This window comes from Gadus morhua, chromosome 20, assembly GCF_902167405.1.
Source record: "Gadus morhua chromosome 20, gadMor3.0, whole genome shotgun sequence".
In the NCBI taxonomy this organism is placed as follows: Eukaryota; Metazoa; Chordata; class Actinopteri; order Gadiformes; family Gadidae; genus Gadus; species Gadus morhua.
In genome coordinates this window covers 8,035,838-8,059,696 of record NC_044067.1, presented here as the reverse complement: position 1 = coordinate 8,059,696, position 23,859 = coordinate 8,035,838, and the positions used below count along the sequence as shown (strand labels likewise).

The 23,859-nt window shown below is 42.4% G+C and overlaps 1 protein-coding gene across 5 annotated transcripts in view; it reads left to right on the top strand.

Moving 5' to 3' along the window:
• Positions 1-1,284: 1,284 nt before the first annotated feature.
• LOC115533225 (glutaminase kidney isoform, mitochondrial) overlaps positions 1,285-23,859 on the top strand; it is a 31,164-nt gene continuing 8,589 nt past the window's right edge. Inside the window, exons 1-14 of one of the 5 annotated variants that reach the window (XM_030343601.1) lie at positions 1,285-1,725; positions 7,787-7,883; positions 8,850-8,971; positions 10,429-10,558; positions 10,991-11,070; positions 12,926-13,089; positions 13,737-13,795; positions 18,262-18,294; positions 18,702-18,760; positions 19,394-19,460; positions 19,971-20,021; positions 20,558-20,734; positions 21,626-21,757; positions 23,074-23,166. In XM_030343601.1, coding sequence (XP_030199461.1) covers positions 1,427-1,725; positions 7,787-7,883; positions 8,850-8,971; positions 10,429-10,558; positions 10,991-11,070; positions 12,926-13,089; positions 13,737-13,795; positions 18,262-18,294; positions 18,702-18,760; positions 19,394-19,460; positions 19,971-20,021; positions 20,558-20,734; positions 21,626-21,757; positions 23,074-23,166 — 1,563 coding nt within the window. In that variant the 5' untranslated portion in view covers positions 1,285-1,426. Of the gene's footprint in view, positions 1,726-5,924; positions 6,600-7,786; positions 7,884-8,849; positions 8,972-10,428; positions 10,559-10,990; positions 11,071-12,925; positions 13,090-13,736; positions 13,796-16,728; positions 16,777-18,261; positions 18,295-18,701; positions 18,761-19,393; positions 19,461-19,970; positions 20,022-20,557; positions 20,735-21,625; positions 21,758-23,073; positions 23,167-23,859 lie in introns of those variants that run through there. The other 4 variants (XM_030343600.1, XM_030343599.1, XM_030343602.1 and 1 more) reach the window with 4 other exon arrangements.

Here is a 23,859-nt window from a genome sequence, read left to right as displayed (position 1 = left end):
ATTCGCCAGAGCCAATGAAAAGCCACTGTTGTTTCGTACGACCCCACCTACTCTGTGCAACGCGGCAGAGGTGTAAAATACTAGACACGTGACTCAAGTATTTTCGTCCAAGTCTCAATCAAGTCCCGAGACAATATCTTTAATTCTTTAATAGGTCCATGGTCAATATGCTTATTCAAATCAAGACACAATTGATGCAAGGATTACAGTCCATATCAGTTTTTTTATTTAATGATATTATATGGGCCAATTTCTTTAACCTGCTCAAAGATTATGGCAATTAATTTATTGTTAATTATAGTTGTTGCTATTTAGTTAAATCACTTATTAAATAAATAACGAAACTTTTTAAAATCGGATTTACTACTTAATTTCTTCTAATTCCGACAGGCCAGTAGGCTACATGGGCTCAGTGCGCACCCCTGATTGTGCACCCTAGTGTGCCCCCCTCAGTGTGCAACCCTCAGTGTGCAACCCCTAAGTAGTTACAACCCCTCACCGCTAGTGGCCACCTCAATATTGGACATTTCAGTTTATTCATGAGAGCACTGTTCGAGACCACCTCTAGATCACTGCTTGCTTGCTTCCCCTTTCATTCGACAATCCGGTTATTTTTCACCCAAACCATTATATTTTCCTAACACAAACTCAAGTGCTTATTCTGCCTTATCCCAATTCGACAGCGATGTCACGACATTGAACACACATTATTCAACTGATGACGGCCATTTAATGCGGCTTTTACGTTCAAATTAATCAACATTTTAAAAAGAGATCCACATTTCTGGTTGTTCTGTGATCTGATCCATAGATCATCAGGAAGGTTGACTGAGGAGAGGCTGATGCCTTGCTTCAAAAAGCACCGCTCCCCACTGCTGTAAAGTACTATTATTAAATATGTACTAGGCCTACTTATCTATCTATCCGTCGAACATAACTGATATATAGACCTGTATCAGTTTGACATATCAAGATCAGATCACAGCATCTATTCCACCTGTTTATTTTCATTCATTATTATTAACTCTGTAAAATCTGCTACAGGATCACGAATATAAAGTAAGCATACGTTATTTTGATCTACCATAAGTAAGTAATACATCGAGGACGAAATGCGAAATACCCATAGAAATCCAACATGGAAATACACCGGTGAAAAAAGACCGGAAAATAATGATTGACATGTCTAAAATCCTATAGGCGACCAGTACCCTTCAAAAGACTTGCTGGCGTAGTACCCCATCATCACCAATAGCAGAGCAGAGGGGAGGGCTTTATGGTCTGTTTATTTTAAGAAGACGAAGCCTGAATGTGACTCATTGCTTCGTGACAACTAGCAAGAGCTCGGTCGGATCTGTACTTCCTCTGCCGTATCCCATCGCTACTGGAATCAAGGTTTCTCTTTTAATCGCCTGATCGGATTGAGATGTTACATTTTAGGCGTTCAACACTGCTGAAGGAGTTGTTTCACACCAATCTCAAGCGCCCGGCGGCCGTTTCAAGAAACAAATCGTGGTTGCCGAGCCACAATTGTGTCGCTGCCGCTTCATTCGATGCCAAAGTCGTCTCTACCCTCAAGGTCCTTCATGCCGACGTACACCGCCCTTTGCTGAGCGGCGGCGCGTCATGGAGCACCCGGTCATATTGCGTTAAATCCGAGGGCGCAGTGACGCCGGACGAGCCAGGGAAGAAGGACGATGTCACCACCGGAGCGACGGGCGATAAGTGCGTTTTCAAAAATGATTTGCCTTGTTCAATCCAACGTGTTGCTAACGGTGGCTCGCATGTGATGTGGTCGCTAGCTGTGCTACTCAGGGAGTCGGAGCCATGACGCATGTAGCTCCAGATGCCATAGGCTTGACTCAGCACCACGAATTAACCGTTTATTGTCCCTTTCTACCCCCAAATCCACAGATCATATCTGTAGCCGTGTCAAGTAAAAATAACGTCTACTCGAGAAGGGCGTCCCGAGTAGGCTACTAATATGAGATTATACTGTTCATTTGCTGTCGGGTTGTCAGTGCAGAAGGCAGTGGATGATGCGTTTGAAGGCGAGACCGTACCAATGGGCGTATAGTGAGAAATACCCTTTTTAGTTGGCTCGTCTTGAGGTTGAATTTGGCCTACTTATGTGTGCGCCTTCTAGGTGTTTCCATACAGACCCCCTCCAGATGACTATCGCATAGGTTACAGCTCATGTGCACCCTTGCAGTCACATTTTGGTTGATGCTTTAGGGCAGTAACCCTAGGTCAAAGAATCACCAAGATGACCTCTGTGTGGAATATGATGCAATGTAATAACAGCTCTTGGCTCTTGGCCTCTGTTTTATAGTAACACTCTGGGTTATGTTATATAACTTCATTTGTAGATGTAGCTTTTTCAGTTGTTTCTCTCTATCAGATGGCTAGTGTTGACGCCTATATTTACCTATCTTATGAAAGTGGTAACTCACAAAGGTTAGGCAAAAACTGAAGCTCAAACACCATTTTGCACTGCTTTAAAGAAGAGGTTACTTCAGTTTGCTCATCATTGCAAGAATTAATTCAATGTGTCTTTATTTGCTTCCTTGGTCTATTTTAATGGGAGTTTTATGAGCTGCTCATTAGACTGGCTTGTTATTTTGAAGTTGAATTTGAACTGAACTCTAAATAGAAGGATTGGTAGTAATAGTATAGCTTGTTGTTGGTAAGTGCCTATCCTGCAATCTACTTTTCTATGATGCAGCCATATTTACATGGTTTTATTAGTATACGTGTTAATACTAGAACAATTATTGCAGTGTAAAACATAATGTCGGCTCGAATTGTTAAATGTAAATTCACCACAGGCTTTTAAGCTTCATTGTAATTCAAATATCCAGTAACAAGTTCACTGCACTATGGCTTGGGTGTTTTTACTTTATCGTACAACGTATAATAACACATCATCTTACAGAGATTAATTAAAATGTAAAGTAGGATACTAACCAAAAGCAAAACAATGACACATTTATTTCCTCATCATCACAATAAGCCCACAGTCGGTACCGAACCAAGGAGGAAAGCTGATAAAGTCTTTCAAGCCATGCCTATTGCCTACATCATATTCAAAGTCTTATTCCTAAGCAAGCTTCTGTTATAATCAATATCAGTAGTCCTTCCTTCACAGGAATGGATAATGGGTGGTGAGCGAGGGAAGTGGATAGGGTTTTTGACTCCCAACTGAAAGGTTCTGTGTTTGAACCCCATTGATTGCAGTCTACCTGTAGTTATCATTGATCCGTTTCCTGCCCTAACCTCTACCTGCTGCTTATTGAACTGTAGACATTGAATGACTCACTAGTTAATAATCGAACAAGTAGGGCATTATTCCAATAAGAAAGAAGGCGTATGTGCCCATCTTGTTACTATTATTCTAATGGCTGAATTTATGCCAGCACTCTGTGGCTAAAACCCATGCCAATACATGGCATTCTAAACAGGAAGTGGCAAATGTGTTCCTGGAACCAGACTCGGTTTGGTGCGATAGCTTGGAGCATCAGCTAGATCCATCAGGCTAGAGCAATTCCTTTAGGAGAAAGAGGGGGCCAGTGGCAGTTGTCTATTTTGTATTTGATTTAAAGCACCTTAATTTGTCCTAGCTATTCTTTACAGGCACTGCACTAAGTGCCTCCATCTGTCCTCTCAAAGGACCACGTTTCAAAGCAGGAAGTGCCTGCATCATCATTGGCGCCACAGCACATTGTTTACGCGTGGCCATGGAATTCAATTCAAACTTCTTGTTCTTCAGTTGATGAATACCTTTTTTAAATTCTTGGAGAATTGATATGAGCGTGTGTGAAAGGGAATCCAGTTTTTATTTGTAAAAATGCAATCTATTTAAGATATGACAGCGTTATATGCTGGGATTGGTTGCTAACTTTCACCCAAAGACAAACTAGTCTCTATTTAATTTCCATCAACGTATGTCCTAGGATACAGAAACATCCTGGCTTGCATGAGACATGCAAGCTGAAATGTCTCTCTGTACACTTAAAATTGAACAGGTTGCTGTAGTGGTGTTCAACAGTATGATGCGTGGCTTTCAGTAAATATTTTGAGTTTGGTTATGAGCGTGCGCTAGCGGGCTGTGTTTGCTCTCACTCGGTGTATCCCTAGCTGTGTGAAGTGTTTTTCCTCTGGAAAAGGCTCTTAGGGAATGGGAGAGGGTTTCAACACAGACTGTTGTTCTACACTTGAAAGCGCAGATCAGACCATGATTTGTGGTGTTACTCCCTCAGGGGACCTTGTTCAGAAGCAGGATAGACATGGCACGAGAGCTGTGGGGTTTCTTTAGAAAAAAAGGTGTACAATTTTCGTAAACCTCTTGTTTTCCCATTTATTTCACAGAGAACAAAGGCGCCTCACTGAACACATAAGCAATCGTAGTCATGGGCACCCCTTTGTGAGACCATTTTAGAATATAAGATTTTTATCAAAAAATGTTCGATCAAATGTTCTGTAAGTCTTGAATTTGCCACTACCCTAAACGGCTAACTGGCAACTCCAAGTAGGATACCGACCCACATGTTGGGGAACACCTGTTGGGTTAGCCTGTTCAACCCTGACAACTACAGTTTGCTTCCCCCACTGCCCACAGCGTACCTGCAGGCCTCCTTGAGGCCCTAACCCCTATCTGCTCCTTAATGACATGGTAAATCGTAGGAGCTGTTGGGTCTCTCTTTCCATCGTTTTCTCTTTTACAGCTGATATAATCAGGAACATAGCCGAGACTTTGAACAGACTGTTTTCCTGTGTGTACAGGAAAGAAGGATCGCATTCCAGGGAGGGAATGGCCCAAACATGCCAAGATATCTTCGTCAAGCGACTCATTTCCTGATGTCGTACGAGGCATGATAGTGTAGGGGCTGGGGTGTTTGACGGCCTCGTCAGAAGGTACTGGGTCCATCCCCGAGCCTACGCGTACGCATCCTAGAGCAATGTGCCGATGTGCCTCACAACCTACCTCTCTCCAACGGCCCGTGTCTGTATTCACAGTTCACATCACTGATGATTATGTTGGGGCCCTTAGATCAGTGGTGTAGTGGTGTGCATGCGAGGTGCTTGTTCTCCAGCCAGCCCTGTAGCTGTGTCTTCAGTGGCGTGTGAACCAGCCGGCATGTTGGCATTAGTAATCCCGCTGCCCCCAGGACATGCAGGACTAGCCGGTGCTTTGGGCGGCAAAAGGCATTCCAGGAATTCGGGCCTCGATCCGGCACGATCTGATTCGCTGGACACATCGATTGTGTCGAAACGCCGTTTCAGTCAGAGGGGGGGGGGGAAATGATCCACTACGTCAGGGTTTCCCAAGCGTTGTCATTCATGTTGACCCACTGAATTTTTTGTGTTTTCAAATAACCAATACCTTCTGATTATCATGTGAATGAAAGGGACATGATGGACCTTTCAATACCAAGAGCCACGTGCTGGAACTACGATCTGGGCTTTAGTGGCCGTGGTCTATTCCTCAGGGCGGACGTGTGAGAGATGATTAAGTTACAACCAAAGCATCTTTTTCAAATATATTTCATAGTAGTAGTAGCAGAGGGACAGAGAGACAACTGCTTTGCTCCTTTCACTCCTGCTATTAGTATGGTTGTAAATCGTTTAGCTCTACCGAGGAAATGTGTGTGCATGTGTACGTTGTGTTATCATAGTGATAAGGCCTAAGAAAAATTTGTTTGGTTCCGGTTTCCGACCGACCCTGTCAATTTATGTGTGACCCAAATTATTTTAAGAGCTTTAAAAAAATATATATATTTTTTTTTTTATGCAAACTATAATTACATTTTGGTACAGCACCTCTTCATTCTATGCAAGGATGAGCGAATTTTCTCGTTTTTAAATGAAAACTACCTAGCTATCATTCGCTGCTGCTGGAAAAAATAAAATAAAAAAATAAATTCCCTACCTACCCATGACCTCAACTGACAACCAACAGGAACCAAACTTTTTTTTAGGCCTAAGAGTGGTATTGGGATTGCCCTATTAAGCTCAATGCAATGCATTATCAGAACCCGTCTCTTCCTGGGAGTACAAGCGCGGTAACTCATTGAGATCAAGGTCTCACCCGCAATCGGGCCCTGCGTGCATACTAGTTGAAATAAAAAAGCAAATACAATGTATCTGGAAATGTGTCCTGAAAAAATATATAACAAGTGCATTAAAACAAAAAGCAAGCGAGGCTGGTTAACAGTCCTCTTATAAAATGTTGATTTTAATTCTTCAAAAATATCCCACCAACTTGGTGTCCATCCGCACTCGGCCCTTCCTTTAGTTCATTTGAACCTTTGGGTGCATAACATTAATTTTTGGGACTTCAAGGGTAGTCCAGTCCTGAGTGTGGGTATGACTAGAGCCCAGAACTCGCTGAAGCCATTGTGTTATGGAACTACGGCTGCCTACGTTTTGTGTTTGCTGTCATTCGTGTTGTTGAGTGTTCGACAGTGTCCAATGACTCGTGCACGAATCAGTGCATGAGCAGTGGGTTCATGTGTCACAAACCATGTCTAATTATGCTTGTTGTGTTTTCCTTTGCTGGGGCCTGTTCCTTTCTCTCACCCTACCTGCTATACATGTTTGTAAGTATGACTTGCCTCATCATTGCTGTCTTTCTTTTTGACACTTCTTATTTGTATTTCTTTTTTGATTATCCCTTATTTCCTTTACCTGCCCCCACACTTTTTAGTTACGTTTTAATGTATTTATTCTTGTAAACGTGTTTGTGTGGGAGGGTGGTTTGGAAGTCCAAAGACAAGGGTGAAGGTGCTCTCTTAACATTCTCATGCAGATCTACACACAAAGGTCACAGCTTACATGTTTACGAACTTGCCATTGGGACGCCAGGGTCCCCTGTGGGGTCATCAGTCAGTTCAGTAGGTTTTCTCAACCTTCAGTTTAAATACCAAACCGTTACCTTTCACCCACTAGTGGCTGTTTGAATTATTCAGTTATATCAGTTAGAAGCCAAAGCAGTTTGAAAATATCAGTATTATTTTGATGATATCATGATTAACATATTTCTACAATATGTTTTACAGTATTATTTATACTGACACATGGTGTTAAAACAAATTTGATAAATTAGAAATAAAATACATCTGAAGTTTAGTATTTGAACAACTTGCTGTTCAAACTCACACACACATGCAATCTTTATTGGCCTAGTGTCTTTCCCGCTAGATAAGGCTGCATTAACAAGCCAGATATGCTCTTTATTTATTCTTGTTGTGTACACATATAACATCAACAGTGGTTGTCAAACTTGTGTTCCCTTGCCCAAAAATCTTTTTCAGCAGGGTACTCCTTTCACCTGCCCAAAACATTTCTGAGAGGGCAATTTCTTTTACATAAATATTAATTGTACGTGCATATAATTGTACATGAACATTCAGGGGGTGGTGCATATACTTAGGGTTAAGGAAACGACATTGGCTTTGCTTATTATTATTTGTCATGCATTGGAAGGATTTACAGAACCATAACGTTACACTTCAAACGTTGAGATACACTTAATATTTATATTTTCCAAGTACCCCTGGAATCCATATTACCTCCATTGGAGAGCCACTAGAACATGCTTAACAAAAACGACCATCACTGAGTGATACAGCATCTTCTGAATGGTGGTGAAGGATAATCTTGCCTAAGCCTTATCTTCTATTGAATTAAATAAACAGATTTACTTTGAAAGGATATGACTGTCAACATGGACTGATCTGAACTATTGCGTGTGTGTGTGTGTGTGCGTTCACGTTGGATATTCTAGGAGAAGAAATGCGGGCATTCTTCCTAGTCTGGAGGACCTGCTCTTCTACACCATCGCAGAAGGTCAGGAGAAGATCCCAGCACACAAGTTCATTGCAGTAAGTCGGGGAGTAAATCTATTAGGATACCATTAAACAGCAATATATTTAAAGTTGCATTGTGTATGATTGAGCCAATCCAAGTTAGTAGGCAACACACTTTCAGAATATCAATGTTCCGTCCACCTAACTGGCTGTGCAACTTTATCGGGAACAAGCGCAGTAGATCTGGAGGGTTGGCTTGACTGGGACTGGTTTTGGGAACGTCAAAGGTAAAATCCTTTGGTAGAATATATCAGTTATAGAATTTGAATTATCTATTATACTATTGAACTCCCTACCGATCAGCATTGACTACAGATATGTCCAGGTTATAACTAGCTATGACATACCATATTTTTCCAAAATAAAGCCACATTTTCGATAAGCCGCAGCAGCGGTAAATGAGGTTGTATGTTTCAAAACGCCACACATAAGCCGCTTCGTAGTATAAGCTGTATCTTATTACGCATCTTTGCCAACCACCCAAATACTTTATGTACTGCCCAGTGCCCAATGTTGGCATGGAACCTTAACCAAATTGTTATCTTGGGCAGCAGCCGCTGTGCAATTATGCCAAATTTGTTTTTGCGCATACAATTATGCAAGACTTATAGGGCTGTAAGAATTAGCCAAAAATTTCTGAAATTAATATTTCTTTCTCTTGAAAAGCGACTATATTAGAATATTTTCAGGCCTTAATTCCTAGAGGTTATTTGCCAAAAGCACAAGACAAGACATGTGAGCAACCCAGTGCTGATCTCTATTTAGATAACAAGAAAAACCACGCAGATTGAGTTGCTGTAGATGAACCAGAACATTTAGATTGGGTCTTTCCTTCTGAAATGGAGTGCCTGGACATAAAACGTCACAACAAGCCGTTACCTTACCACTACTTTTGGTGGTCCCCCTTCCCCTTATTTGAATGACTTGCGTCCTTTAGCTACGGCATTGTTAACTATGCTCTCTGCGATGCTGTTTGCACAGGCACTGAAAACCACGGGGCTGCGCACGGGAGACCCACGGCTGAAAGAATGCATGGCCACGCTGAAGGAAACGCTGAAGAACACCTCAGACGGCGTCATGCTCGACAGACACCTCTTCAAGAAGTAGGGAACCGGTTCTCCTCCTGCTCCTTGTCCTCCCCCTCCCATTGCTCAAGCCAGGTCTTTTGTTTTAGCAAACATTGTTTTATGTGGGTGTGGATGTGTACAGGGGGTTTCTCTTCTTCATTGGGATGTCATGTGATTATTCTCAGAATGTGTTTACTTCCTACTTTTCATGTGAAGTCTTCCCCCCCACTCTACGATCTGGGTCATATGTTTTGTCGTTTTTATGTCAGCCTTCATCATTGGTCAGTCTATGCAAGGCCCTTGATATGTTATTGGTCAGCATTGCAGGAAACTCTGCCACACACCCCTGTTGCTTGGCTCCTAGGATGACCAGGTCATAGCTGTAGCTATGTCCTAGCGGTAGCTGTAGCTACGGTAGCGGTAGCTGTTGTAACACCCAGTTTATTAGCGAGTTGCAAACTGGTACTCGCAGAGCAGGCGTTAGCTTGACATGTTGGAGCTCTCCACCAGGTTGGTTAGTTTATGGCTAGCTTTATCCGTTGTGCCATGTTTGCCCAATTCACCACAGGCGTGCCACCTTGCCCAGCCCCAGAGCAATCAGCCTGAGTCAGCCAGGTTAGGCAGCTTAAACCAACCAACAACACTCCAGACAGTGACGCTCTTCACAAGCTGTTCCTTGATTGTTTGTTTCAGCTGTGATCCCGAGGTCATGTTGGGTTAATAGGTATAGGGCTTGTACATTGTGACGTCAAATCACATATCACAATGACCGATCCATTTCGGTAGTATAGGAACTTTGGGATGTTAGTGGTTATAATGGGGTTTTGGTCATTGTTTAGTAATCATTATGGGGAGGCATTGTGTTTTGGAACCACCACAACGCTTCTACACGTTCATGTAGAATTTTTACTATGATTCTCTCGAGACATCACAGAATTGCAGAATATCGGCAACCAAAAATCCCATGATGCATTCTGATGAACCAGCTGAATTGCATTTGAACCTGCAAGGTTGGACTTGTCAAACTTGACAAATGTAATTGTCAAAGTTTCCAAGCATACGCCACTCCCCTGGTTCCTACTGGAAGGTGTGACTTCCTCCAGTTGTTTCGTTTCGTTTATTGCTTGTAAATCGGGGAAAGCTGAAGCACTGGCATAAGATCAAGAATTCAGTGCTGGCGCCACTGCCTAAACAATCATGTTAGTTTGTCCAAGTAACCTGGGAAACCATTTGTTTTTGCAGACACCAAGGGTATTATTATGATTATTATTAATAAATAATTTCTTAATTCTTTTAGTGTGACTTTATGGATGAACCGTTTCAGTGATGAGGCTAAAGCTGATCTATTCCTTAACATGCACGTTCATCTGTCTGCGACGCTACATTTCTTTGAGTGCTCCCAACGGGTCATCCTAAACCCCTGTTATCACCCTCTGCACTCCTCTTCCTTCTCTGATAAAAACCACTCCTCTTCTTCCTCCTCGTCCTAACAGGTGTGTGCAGAGCAACATCGTGCTGCTCACCCAGGCCTTCCGAAAGAAGTTTGTCATCCCAGACTTCCCCACGTTTGCCTCCCATATCGACGAGCTGTACGAGAGCGCCAAGAAGCTGGACGAAGGACAGGTGCGTAGGCCTTGACCTCCAACCACCTTCCCGAATTGACACAAACACATTATTGTTGTTGTCATTGTCGCTAGCTTCGTATGTTGTTCTTTTTTAATGTTAAAAAATGTGGTAATTTAAAATCGCAATCGCTTGATATTTGTACTACGGGACAAAAGTGTCCGTAAGAGGGAGGCTATAGTTTACCTCTCTTTATGATGTGTGTGTGACGCGGCTTGTGGTTGACGCTGCACAACCCTTCAAAGTACAAATCTCTCTCTCGCTTGTTTCCTCTTCTATCTATTGTTCATTGTTGTCAAGGGTCCATTTCAATAATTTGGTCTATCAATTGTTATGTATCTTTTGCACGCGTAAATGTACGTTTTATGATTGATTCCGACGCCTTTACAAGCTATGCACCTTGTCATCGTAACTTGTCATTCCTACCCCCAGGTTGCAGACTACATTCCCCAGCTCGCGAAATTCAACCCTGACCTTTGGGCTGTGTCTCTGTGCACAGTGGATGGACAGAGGTAGGAGGTTGCCCTTCTCTCTCTTGATTTGAGCGCTGTCCATTTTTCCGATCATAAGGGTGAATTAGTTATAACCTACATATATTGGGAGGCAGGATAGTGCTGTGGTTGGGGTGTTCGATGCCCAGTTGAAAGACTCTGGGTTCAAACCAAAATGTCAAAAGTCTATCTGTAGACATTGTTGGGCGTCGATGCCTCGCCTTATTCTGCTCGGATTCTTTGGCTAGGCGTCTGCTTAATACCTTCACATCAAACACAACATGTCAAGGATTATTTATTTAGTTAGTTTATTTGTTGGCTTCAAACAAACACTCGTAAACCTTATCTCGACCGATGTCATATCTGGGTCAGGAGTTTGCGATTGCTCCACCGGTTTTGTTTTGGTTTTGTAATGACTGTGCCTTTGGCACAGGAGTGGTCATCAAGCGTCGCTCTGTGTCCTTGTCTTATCTTTACAACTTCCTCTCTAAAAACAAACAAGCCGGAGCAAAAACACGTGATTGTGGTGGGCACGATTATCACTGGCTTCCAGTAAATGCTGTTTGATTTCTGTGAAAGACCCGTGGTATCTAAACCGTGTTAGATCTGTGGTAAGCGTGATCTGTCCGCATATCTATCCCAGTAGAAGGGAACAGTGTTCAATCCCCAAGGTCGACACCCTAACTTTTAGGCAGCCCTGAGCAAAATGCCCTAAACCCCTACCTGCTCCTTAATGACACGTGTCTGTACTGTCTAACCCCTACCAGCACCATCATGACGCATGTCTGTACCGTTTAACCCCTACCAGTTCCTCAATGACCTGTAACTGTTCTGTATAGCCCCTACCTGCTGGTTAATGAGATGTCTCTGTACTCCCTAACCTTGACCAGCTCCTTAATGACATGTATCTGTACTGTCTAACCCCTGCATGCTCCTTAACGACGTGTCGGAACTCAATGGAAGTGGCTTTGGATAAAAGGCATCTGTTAAATAATACGTTTTTGTATTATTAAGCTGTTCAAATAATAACAATCTGCAAAATGTAGTTGTCGACTACATAATGAGTGCAATATAATCCGAAAAGTTCATAATGGAATACCAAAGTGTGTGCGTGTGTGTGTGTGTGCGTGCGTGTGTGTGTGATCGATTCTTGTGGTCTGTGTATAGCGTATACCAGGCCTGTTCAACTAGCGGCCCGTGGGCCAAATGCGGCCCCTCTTACTTTTTTTCTGGCCCGCAAGAGGTTGCATGCAAAAAATAAATAAAATAAAGGAGAAACATAGTTGCATGCAAATCAGGTTTCTGTGTGTAGCGGGTGATACTAGTCAGTATCAGTACCCCACAATCAGGAACTGGCTTATTCTGACAATGTTTGGCTCAACCGATAAGTGTGAGTCTAGGTTTTCTCAAATGAATGCCATCAGAACAAGGGCACGTTGCTCCATGACCTATGAGAAGAGTGTCTCAGGATGAGCCAAACTAGGCAAACAAGGCAGTGCAATCTTTCTCACCGACTCACTGGCTCAGAATGTCTCATGTACAGTAGTTCTGTTTTGTGATGATTCAAACAACATTGTTGAATTCTAAATACGTGGCCAAAATATGTGAGAACAAAATCTTTTATAATGATACGATTAAAAGTGAAGAAGGAAGGAATGCAAGTTTATTCCATGTAGTAGTATTATATATATTAAGTTAACACTACTTTAAGTACGATTTATTTGTAGCGATTTATTCACGTAGTTTTACTCTGTGTGGCCCATGAACCCCCAGCGGTTTTCCTTTTCGGCCCACTTGTTAAGGAGGTTGAATAGCCCTGGCGTATACGATGACCTCCATATCTCCTCTGCTCTCCCCCCCCCGCCCGCTCCCCCAGACATACGGTGGGCGACACCAAGGTCCCCTTCTGCCTGCAGTCGTGCGTCAAGCCCCTGAAGTACGCCATCGCCGTGCACGACCACGGCACAGACTACGTGCACAGCTTCATCGGGAAGGAGCCCAGCGGGCTGCGCTTCAACAAGCTCTTCCTGGACGAGGAAGGTGAGCTGTCGGCGCTTACGGTTTAGTGAACGACTGCTGTGTTGGCTTCAAAGAATTGCCCAGAATCAAACGGTGGCAATATTTTTGTTTGTTTGCTCGACGTAAATGCCCCACTTTTTAGTTGTTGCTGGTTTATGGTTTGTGTTTTGTGATGTATTTCTTGTGATGTGTTGCCTCACCAACCAGAAGGCCCCTCTGAGGAATGCAAGTCTTGCTCTCTCTTGTTCTCTCTCTCCCCTCGTCTTTCTGAGAAGTTTACTTGTCACGTACATGGTGAAATTTTTTGATTAATTTGCAACTGTATAGTTGTGGTCCAGTCCCATTACTGGTTGCTCTAATCGGATATTATACTAAAAGAGTTGCGGGACAGATCTCATACCTAAAAGGCCTGGTTTAAATCTGTTGTCCTTCATAGTGTCATTAATAACAAACTAATTACAGGGGGCAGGATCATGTTTTGGTCAGAGTATTCAAACTTCAGCCCAAAGGCACTAGGTTTGGGTCCTTCTATAGTGGTCCTTGGGCTAGATGTCCTAAATCCTCTTTAATAACCTCTATCTGAAGTCGCTGTAGCTTAGAATAAAATACCTTAATAGATGACCCTATATTATACTTTCAATGTTCACAAAACCATTTCTATTCTCCAGATAAACCCCACAACCCAATGGTGAACGCCGGTGCCATTGTTTGCACGTCCCTGATAAAGGTAAACACAACCTATGCACTCCTCTCCTTCCCGTGTATTTAAATGTTTACCATGTGTGTCGTTTCCCCCCCCCCCCCCCCCCCCCCCTGCCCACCGGGTTTATATCAACCAGCGTCTTACTCGACAAGTTCACTACAAGGCCAGCATCGATATTAATATGACTGTTTCACAATGCCTATTATTTAACCTAGTTTTGTGTCAACAAAATGAACCATTCCAACCAATCATGGCAATGGTTTCATTTTGCAGTACCTCAGATACTCATTGTCATCACGGACGCCCTGGTGTGCTTATTTATCAAAAGCAAACAAACTACTACCACAAAGATCTTTGGCCGGGACTGGTATTTATACAGCACTCTTCACGCACAAAGTTCCATTCAGAGGGATTTTTTTCAAGGACAATCAGTCAATAAATTGACAATTGATGAAAGGCAATGGCAGCGTCGACTACCAGTCCCGGAGTGTTTTAGTGTACTAGCGTTATCTCTATTATACGTTTGCTTCCACTATACGAGTCCAATCCTTCTCACGCCCATGGTGGATCAGTGATCCGTGACCCTAGTCCCGGGCTCCTCAGGACATTGACCCCAGCGAGGTGCCATGATGGCGGCACAGAGGGGATTAAAAGGAAAAAAAAAAACCTGGGCTAATGCTTCCTGCAAGGGATTTGGCCCCTGTAGCCCACGCTGCGAGGCGCTCGCTCACTGTTCCCTGCTGAAAATAACCAGCTGGTATAAACGGTCAGAGGCAGACTGCATCGACCTGCGTTGAGGCAGAGCTCAGCCGCCCTACTCGACTAGCTAGCGTAGGAACCAACACATCTAGCCACTCTATCGATCGAAGTGGTTGTCGCCAAACTACCTGCTTTCTCGATAACTTTTCACAGTGCATTTCACTCACTAGAACTGACCTTAGCCTTTTTTTATGTATTAATTTATGAATAGTCGTCATAACATGATTTTGCAGATTCCATCGTTGCTCTCTAACCTTCACATAATGACATCCACTTCTGTGTTTTCTAATCACTTTAACAAATTAGAAACTCAGACTGATCAAAAGTGAGTTCCGGAGCTGGAGATTAAATTTGATTGTGGGCGTTTTTAATCTCATCCGAACTCTTCTGTTAACTGTCCCATAATCCCGACCATCAGTAGTATTCAGCTGCCGCCATCTTCATTCTTGTTTTTATACAACATGTCATTTTCAAACCATCATTCATTTTAGAAAAAGCATAATGAACAGCTTGTAGAGGGGAGAAATGGTGGGCTGTCATAGTGCATGATGAGGCATGTTGGGGTTTGTGGCCGGTGCATCTGGACATGATGTGATCTGTGCTCCCCAGTGGCTGCAGATCATCTGTGAGGATGACAGTCAGGGACTTTGACACGTACGTTTGGCGATTGTCCACATGTTGTCAGACTTCTATTTTTGATATCTACATATAGATATAGGACATGTATCACATGTGCATCTTGTGCATTGCATCGCCGTGCAACAGTTGTGTACGATACTTTTGTTTGTTTGTTTCATTTAGGTTTTTATTTGCTCAATATGGTGTGAATGTCTTCAAATAATTGCTGGAATCCTGTTATTCCTGTCTACACACTACAACCAGTTGGCAAATTCCCTGTGGTCTTCCGTCGAACAAACTCAATGCTGCGAAACTCACAACTGGCCAAAATGGACCAATTCATGTTTGGGTTGAGACCAGAATGACATGTGGGTTAACACTCAAACTAATAGTTGATAAAATGTATTAAAAATAAAATACCATAGACTGCACAGAATTCATTAGGAACACGACACTTAATAAACTGAAGCTTTATTTAAACCAATTTAACTTGGTTGATCTAACGACTGATTTCTCGTTAATTTTGACATATATCTCATACGCTTGCTGATGAAGCATGATAAACATTCAGGAAGACGTCATGTAACTGACGAAACGAAAACTAAACTGTTGCAATACAACTGCACACCGTAATGTTATCAAAAGCAACCTCAGTTGGTTGCAAACTCGCCAGTAGTTGCTACTAAATACTATACACGGGACCTTTTGAAGCACAACGAACGACTGACTAGGCAGATTTTCTAGTCTTTTCTGCATGGACTCATAAATGCGGTATTTGCTTAATAATCTAAAGACTGACCCTGCACCACCGTTGGTGTATTCTCCAACAACGTTTTGACACCATAGAAAACGGCAACCTTCTCTGAAATAAATTTGAAATAACTCACTTCAACGGAAGTTGAATATTCTCCTGCCAATTCGCGTCTCACCCCGCACACACCACTCCATCTAGGTAACACTGTCCCCAAATCTGGACCACATGGATTGTGAATCGTATCCAGAAGGATTTGCATCTTTCACCCGCCCACACGCATAACGATTGGCGGGTCTGACTATCGCACGTCTGCCCATCTTAAAATCCTTCCCTTAATACCCGCTTAACACACACACAAACACAGGTTCACGTACACTAGTCTTGGTCTTTTCACGCCAGAGGCGGCAGCAACAATGAGTTTGCCATGTAAAGGCCTGAATGCATGTCTAAACCGCGATCCATCCCTCCACTGCAATAGAAATAGTGGTTCATGAAGAATGTTGAATGCATATGGTCAGGGTACTTAATGTGTGGTCTGTGCTCCCATCCAACCCATTGCCATTAGTGTATCTTCTATATTTCTACGTAATTCATAATAATATTAAAACCTTAAATTGTAATTGGCACGAAATCTAGTTTATATTCTGCGTTTAATGAGTTGAAGCTGTTTCTCCTTGTTGTGAGAAGTATACAGTCGACCTCTGGTTGCCCTGGCAACATGTGGATGAAAAAACAGAAAGCCACGGAAACTGTTGTTACATGGTGCTTGACAGGCTACATGTTGTTGCTGCTGTTTTTTTGTATGTTGTTGCATATTTTCCAGACTTAGGATCTGTGGGATATTATGACTGCTGCAGCAGGTCAAAAGACGTTGGTAAATTCTTCTTCCTTTTCCATATCTATCTACCACCCCAAATCCCTGGCTACTCAAACTCTCTCTCAAACTTTTCCTCTCCCACTTTCTTTCTCACTCACTTTTCCCTCCTACCTGCCGTTAGAAAACGCCTCATGTAGTGACCCTTTAACTAAACCATGATTCTTATTTTGTATTTGTTTTGTTTGCACGGTGACTTGTAGTCCTTTACAAATTCGGCCATGCGTGTAGTGATGTATTGATGTAGTCTCCCTTCAACGAAATCAGAGCACAGAATTTTGGAAAACGTTTTGAGTTCATTTTGAACACTGGGACCCTAAATCGCCAGGATAGTGAAGATGTTGGGGTGTACCCCAATTTGTGCAGTTAAGGACATGTATCGCAATAAATGTCACATTTAAAAAAGATATGTTAAATCAAATGGAAATAATCTTTTTTTTACCAATTGTAAGAAGTATTCTACTAATCTTAAGCATAAAAAAACCTTGACCCTAAAAAGTGAAAGCAATACTCCTTCTAACCGATTTCTACTTAATTGATACTTGGCTTTAAGTCAATTATTCCCCCCAAATTTCATTTTTTTATCAAACTATGAATCAAACAGGTGATCTTTTACTTTCTAGACTCTAGTGATTGTAATGGTAAGGTTAGGAACTTGTGATATGCAAAGCTACGCCAGTTGGTTAGACACCAGCTTTTACGTTTTGCCTGAATGATAAAGTATATTTGGGACTTTGCTAGAAGGCCAGATCTCTCCTCCTGTATCTCCTCTCACCTCTCTCCTTCCTGTAGTCCTTGCCAAGGTCTCTCATCCTAAACAATATCACTGTCACGCGCATGACACGTGCTATGATGCCTTAAACACGCAAATTACGCAACTGTGTACAAGTCACACATTTATACCTACCTACACAAAAATACATGACACACAGAGGCACACACACAGTTCTAAAGGATAATAGTCCATGTATACTGATGGATATAAAATGGTACTTGCATACGCATTAAAAGCTACATGTCTTATAAACGGTTGATTAGTTAAAAACTGTAAACTTGATCCTTTGATATGAATCGCCCAAAACAAACTCATTGGATGGGAAAAGCTTGTTTCATTAAATGTTATATTTTTCTTTACCAAATCATCTAGTTTAATCACCCCGATCAATGAACATGTTTAAACCTCCTTTTCTTTACTTTAAAATACCCCTGTTGTATTTATTTAGTATTTAAACCAATCGTTAGTGCATTGATTAATGCTACCCAAACTTTTTGTGATTTACTTTTCTTTTTGTGCCGTCTTGATATGAATGAAAATCTTAGCATCGTGCTAATTTTGTAGTTCTAACTCACTAGCTGTAGCATTGTCATCTTTTTTCGCCTTGCTCTGTTTGTTGCCGTTTTTCTCGGATGAATATATATATATATATAACTCGCGTAGGATGAACTTTGCTGATGCACTTTTCCTTTTCTCTTTTTGTCCCTCAGCAAGGCGCAAGCAACGCAGAGAAATTTGACTATGTAAGTATGGAACTGTGTTTTCAGTCATTATCTGGTAACGGCCAAGACTACCACTTGATCTCTTATTTAACCGTTGTCTATACCAAATAGAGACCTGCATTGAAATTTGAGTATCTTCAGGCCAATGAAGTTACTCAAATATTAAATCTAAACGCATGACTGTACCTGCTCATTCACCACATTGTGTGGGGAAGAGGACACGAAATTGCAGTGGTAAGGATGTTCGAGGCTCGAAAGGTTCTCAGTTCGATCCCCTATTTCCACACCACTACCTGTAGGAGTCCTAAAGCAAGATACTCCAACCGCCTACAGACTCCTTAGCCACCCGATCTATATCACTGTTAGTAGTCATCGTGGATAAAGTGATGAATAGTGAACACTAACAGTGTTTACTTGTTCGCTTCCAGGTGATGGACTTTCTGAACAAGATGGCCGGAAATGAGTATGTTGGCTTCAGCAACGCAACGTAAGTGTTTCCTCGGAGGTAGGGGGGAGTTGGGTTTGCCTGGATGTGGGGAGGTATGTCTGGGGAGTGGCTTCATTTAAATCTCAGTGTTCGAATCTGAGCTAAAACAACAATTTAAACGCCTTCACATCATGTGGCACTTGTCCTAGTTGGTTGTTTATTGACTGGTACTGGCTTTTGGCTCCGGTTGGTTGCTGTTGTATAGCGGCTGCAGTTCAAAGTGCTGAACAAAGGGGAAAAACCAACAAGAACAAGCAATAAATAAGTTAAACAGTACAAATATTTAAGAATCACCAAGGTACATTTGAGAGGTAAACTGAAAGATAGCTAAACTTCTGTTTATAGATATGGCCCTCATTCCCCTCCTTTGGCAGGCTGTGGATGTTGTTTCAGGTTAATAATTATATATAATCATTCTGGTAAATGCTTTAAGTTATTGGATGTCAGCCATGCATTTTAGTGGTGTTAAAGGTTAATAATGACTTGGTACTGCTGTTTATGTTACGTGTGTGTGTGTGTGTGTGTGCGGTGTACTGTACTCCACTACACGCATCAAGAAGAAACAAAAGGGGGCGGGGGCAGCCGTTATGTACACACGGGGTGTGCAGGCTGAAGAATGTCTTTTGTGTGCAGATTCCAGTCCGAGCGTGAGTCAGGAGACAGGAATTTCGCCATTGGTTACTACCTGAAAGAAAAGAAGGTAGTGCTCCTCTCTCTCTCAGTCTGTATTGTCTCGGTCTCACCCTCTCTGTACATGTATATCATTCGCTTGATATTGATCTTCCTTTGTCGTCTGTCTGTCTGTCTGTGAATAAGGGTTAATTATGCTTGCTGCTCTCTGTCCCTCTCTTGTGGTCTTAACCTTTCTTCCACCAGCTCGCTGTTTCTCTTTAAATAATTCAATTTGATCTTTATTTACATGGATTATAAACTTTAACATTGCCAAAGCAGTTTGCAAATCAAAGCTGTAACCAGCCATGTTTGCCCTCCCCACTTAGTTTTGATTAAAATGTGTCCCATTGTTCCATTGCATTCTGCCTTATAGTGGTCGTTAGTCAAACTACCGCATGAGACCCGAAAAAATCTGAGAAGAGTATAAACATCCTGTTGAAATAGTACTGTGTCTGGCAAACGGACAAATATTTTCATAATTCATTCAACAGACCATATGTTTTATTATTTGTTAAATCCTTTCTTTACCCTCCTGCAGTGTTTTCCAGAAGGGACCGACATGACATCCATTCTGGACTTCTACTTCCAGGTGAGTGCAACTCTAGACACTTCTGTTGTCTTCCCCTCCACGGTGGGTCAGTTTCAGCATGCACACCACGCATGTTTAATGGAAGCTAACGTCGCGCTAGCTCAGAGGCTTCCTACCTCCATCTTCTTTGTTTTGGTTCGGTCTCGTAGTCCCATCCGTCATTGGTTCAGTTGTTTCTTCTCTCTTGGGAGTATGATAATTCCAAACATTCATCATTTTGGTTATGATATTCTGCCTCTCTACTGACTCAGTAATGCAATGTGTGGGCCCTAAAAGTACGTACTACAGTACTATGTACTGTATAATCTAGGATGCATGCCTTGGATAAATCCACTGCAAGTGGTAAAGCTGCCTGCATCCACGGTAGTCCCTTTTCTAATGTTTAGCCAACGTGTGTGTGTGTGTGTGTGTGTGTGTGTGTGTGTGTGTGTGTGTGTGTGTGTGTGTGTGTGTGTGTGTGTGTGTGTGTGTGTGTGTGTGTGTGTGTGTGTGTGTGTGTGTGTGTGTGTGTGTGTGTGTGTGTGTGTGTGCCCCAGCTGTGCTCCATTGAGGTGACCTGTGAGAGCGCCAGTGTCATGGCGGCCACGCTGGCCAACGGCGGCTTCTGTCCAATCACGGGCGAGCGTGTGCTGAGCCCCGAGTCTGTCAGGGACACACTGAGCCTCATGCACTCCTGCGGCATGTACGACTTCTCGGGCCAGTTCGCCTTCCACGTGAGTCACATCCACTCCTATTCCTACTTCCACTACAAATAATAGATAGGTTATCGCATGTTAATTTTTGGGTGAATTATTGTTGAAGTGTCCGTGACTGTTATACAGACTACAAATGGGACATTTTTGCAAGGCGCAAATGTATGATATCAATGCAAAAGAAAATTAAATGGAGGTATAACTTGGCACACGCGTAACTGTCCCCATGTACTCGTCCCATGATGCTCGGTTATTGACTGTGGCTTGTGTTTAATAATTCATATTTCATTGTTTCTGCTTGAAAACACGTTTTTGTTTTTAGCCTACACTCTGATGAATTATTAACTTAAATAATTTTCCAGATTCCTATTACCCTGCTCAAAGACGATTCAAGGTCACCCCTAGTGATTTTCAGTGCAAGTTGTTTTTTCAGGTGACCTTAAGGTTAGAGTTGTGCATGTATGACCGGTTAAAGTGTTTTAATTGGACAGAATAACGGTGTATGTTGAAAAGTTAGATAGCTACATGCTTGACAAGTTGAAGGTGTCTATGTTCGACAGGATAAGGGTTATGTGTTTTTGACAGTTGAAAGGTGTTTATGTTCGACAGGTTAAAGGTGTTTTGTTTATAGGATTAAAGGTCTAGTGTTTGACGGTTTAAAGGTTTATGTTTGACAGGTTAAAGGTATAGTGTTTGACAGGTTAAAGGTATAGTGTTTGACAGGTTAAAGGTATAGTGTTTGACAGGTTAAAGGTATAGTGTTTGACAGGTTAAGGGTGCGTGTAATTGATGGATTAGAGCGCTGTGTTTGACAGATTAAATGTTTGTATGTTTGACAGGTTAAAGGTGTGGTGTTTGACAGATCAAAGGAGTTAAATCAGTATATGTGCCCCCTGCCCCTCCCTTTTCCAGGTGGGTCTACCGGCCAAGTCTGGAGTGGCCGGGGGGATCCTACTGGTTGTGCCCAACGTGATGGGCATCATGTGCTGGTCGCCGCCCCTGGATAAACTGGGAAACTCGGTCCGGGGAATCCAGTTTTGCACAGTAAGAAATGTCCATGACACGCATACACTATTTTCTATATGCTATACACTATTTATTTGATGTGCAAAACACACGCATAGACAAACCCATTGATAGGACGGAGGAATTTGTAAACAAATGTTAAAACAACATTTTATTGTAATGTCTAAAGGTTAATTTCACAAGCATGATTATAAAAAAAAAAAAGAAGTTGTTGACTACAACGTAGTCACAGGTCTGTAGTGGTAGCAGAAGCTGATTAAACATCAGTAGGTCATTGATAAGTAGATGTTTGATGAATGACTATTTCACTGCAGGGTGAGGTGATAACAAGCTGATAGCAAGCTCGCTAAATCTTCTCCTTTATCAGGATCTTCTTTATCACTCAACGTTCTTTCCTCTTCCTGGGGACTTGAAGCTAATGAAATGCCCCAAAGGGCATCCTATATGGACAGGACGGCTTTTTATTTAGATATTACAGTTATTAAAAAATGAAGCCCTGTAGGATACTAAAGTGCTAAATTCATAATTGTGCGTCAGTAGAGTAGTTCCCTGGTTTAGCCTTTTCTTTCTGTTAGCCTCTTCCATTGAAGAGCTAAAGAACCGTTCATGTGAGGGGAAAATCACTTTTAATTACTGTCCAAAGGTTTCCAATGTTGTATTGCCAGCCACAACACAACAAGATTGTAGTTTGTCTACAAACACACAAATGAACAGGAGCTGGCCTATTGTCACTGCAAGTCCATTGAATAGACTAGCAAACTCCCATAATAAACGTACCATGATGAATTTCACATGACAGGTTATCGCCAATGTACCGATTTCTCGGCATTTCCCTTTAATTTACGTAAAGCGTTGTGTTGAAAATCTGTCGTGTTTAGCGCAGTAAGACATTCACTGTAATACTGGGACCAAAATAATAGTTCTTCACAGTTCCTTCATGTGGGTAGCTGTTATCTCTTTTCTGAAGGAACTGCTATGTTCTCTAGACTATTAATCCCTTGGGCTCCAATGTGGAAATAACGAAAGGAGCTCAGCCTAACCCCAGCCTAACTGCTCCCGACGAGCTGGCTGTCGCTTTGCATGGCTGACACCGCCGTCGGTGTGTGAATGTGCGCACGAATGGGTGAATGTCGGGCAATATTGTAAAGCGCTTTGGATAAAAGCGCTATATAAAAGCAAAGTCTGTGTACCAATTACATGTACAAATGAAGACGTACTCGTATTTACGTTGACCGCTTTTCTGACGTTAGGGGAAATGGCCTTTTCCCAGGGGAGCGTCTGGCGCCACGATCACTAACATAGACGTCCACTAACGCACATGTACTCCCTGGCAGGACCTGGTGGAACTCTTCAACTTCCACAACTACGACAACCTGAGGCACTTTGCCAAGAAGCACGACCCCCGCAGGGAGGGAGGGGACCAGCGGGTAAGGCTGCCGTTGCTTTTATGAACACCCCCTTTGCCAAACATGCACACACGGTGATGGGTGCCCTTGCCAGTACTGTTCTTGACACACACACACACACACACACACACACACACACACACACACACACACACACACACACACACACACACACACACACACACACACACACACACACACACACACACACACACACACACACACACACACACACACACACACACACAAAACAGCATGCTTGCTTTGTGGGGACCGTATGTGTATCTGAGGGTCTTTCTGGTGCTATGCCTGGCCGGGAGTGTGTTGGATGCGGCTATGGGTTCAACTGTATGTTTGGAATTATTTTTGAATGTTCTGATGTTGAGTGGTTAGACGTACAACACGTATAGCAAATGTTTGGAGAAGGACGCATGTTTCTGTTTGTCAAATGTAAGTAGCATGGCTTATGTTGTACATCACATTTCACTTTTAAATAATGACATTACTTTCCTTCCTTCCTTCTAATTAATGGGATTTATTGAGCTTTTCCCCGGCATGTTTAAAAATAATGTTTTTTTATTGAGTCAAATGTAATTGAAAACAAAATATCCCCAAAAATAAGTACCCGAGCCCCGCAATTACAGAGTTAAACCACTAAGCGGCACCAAGAACAAAAAGATTGCAGTTCTTTGGAAGAGGAAGTGGAATCCAGCA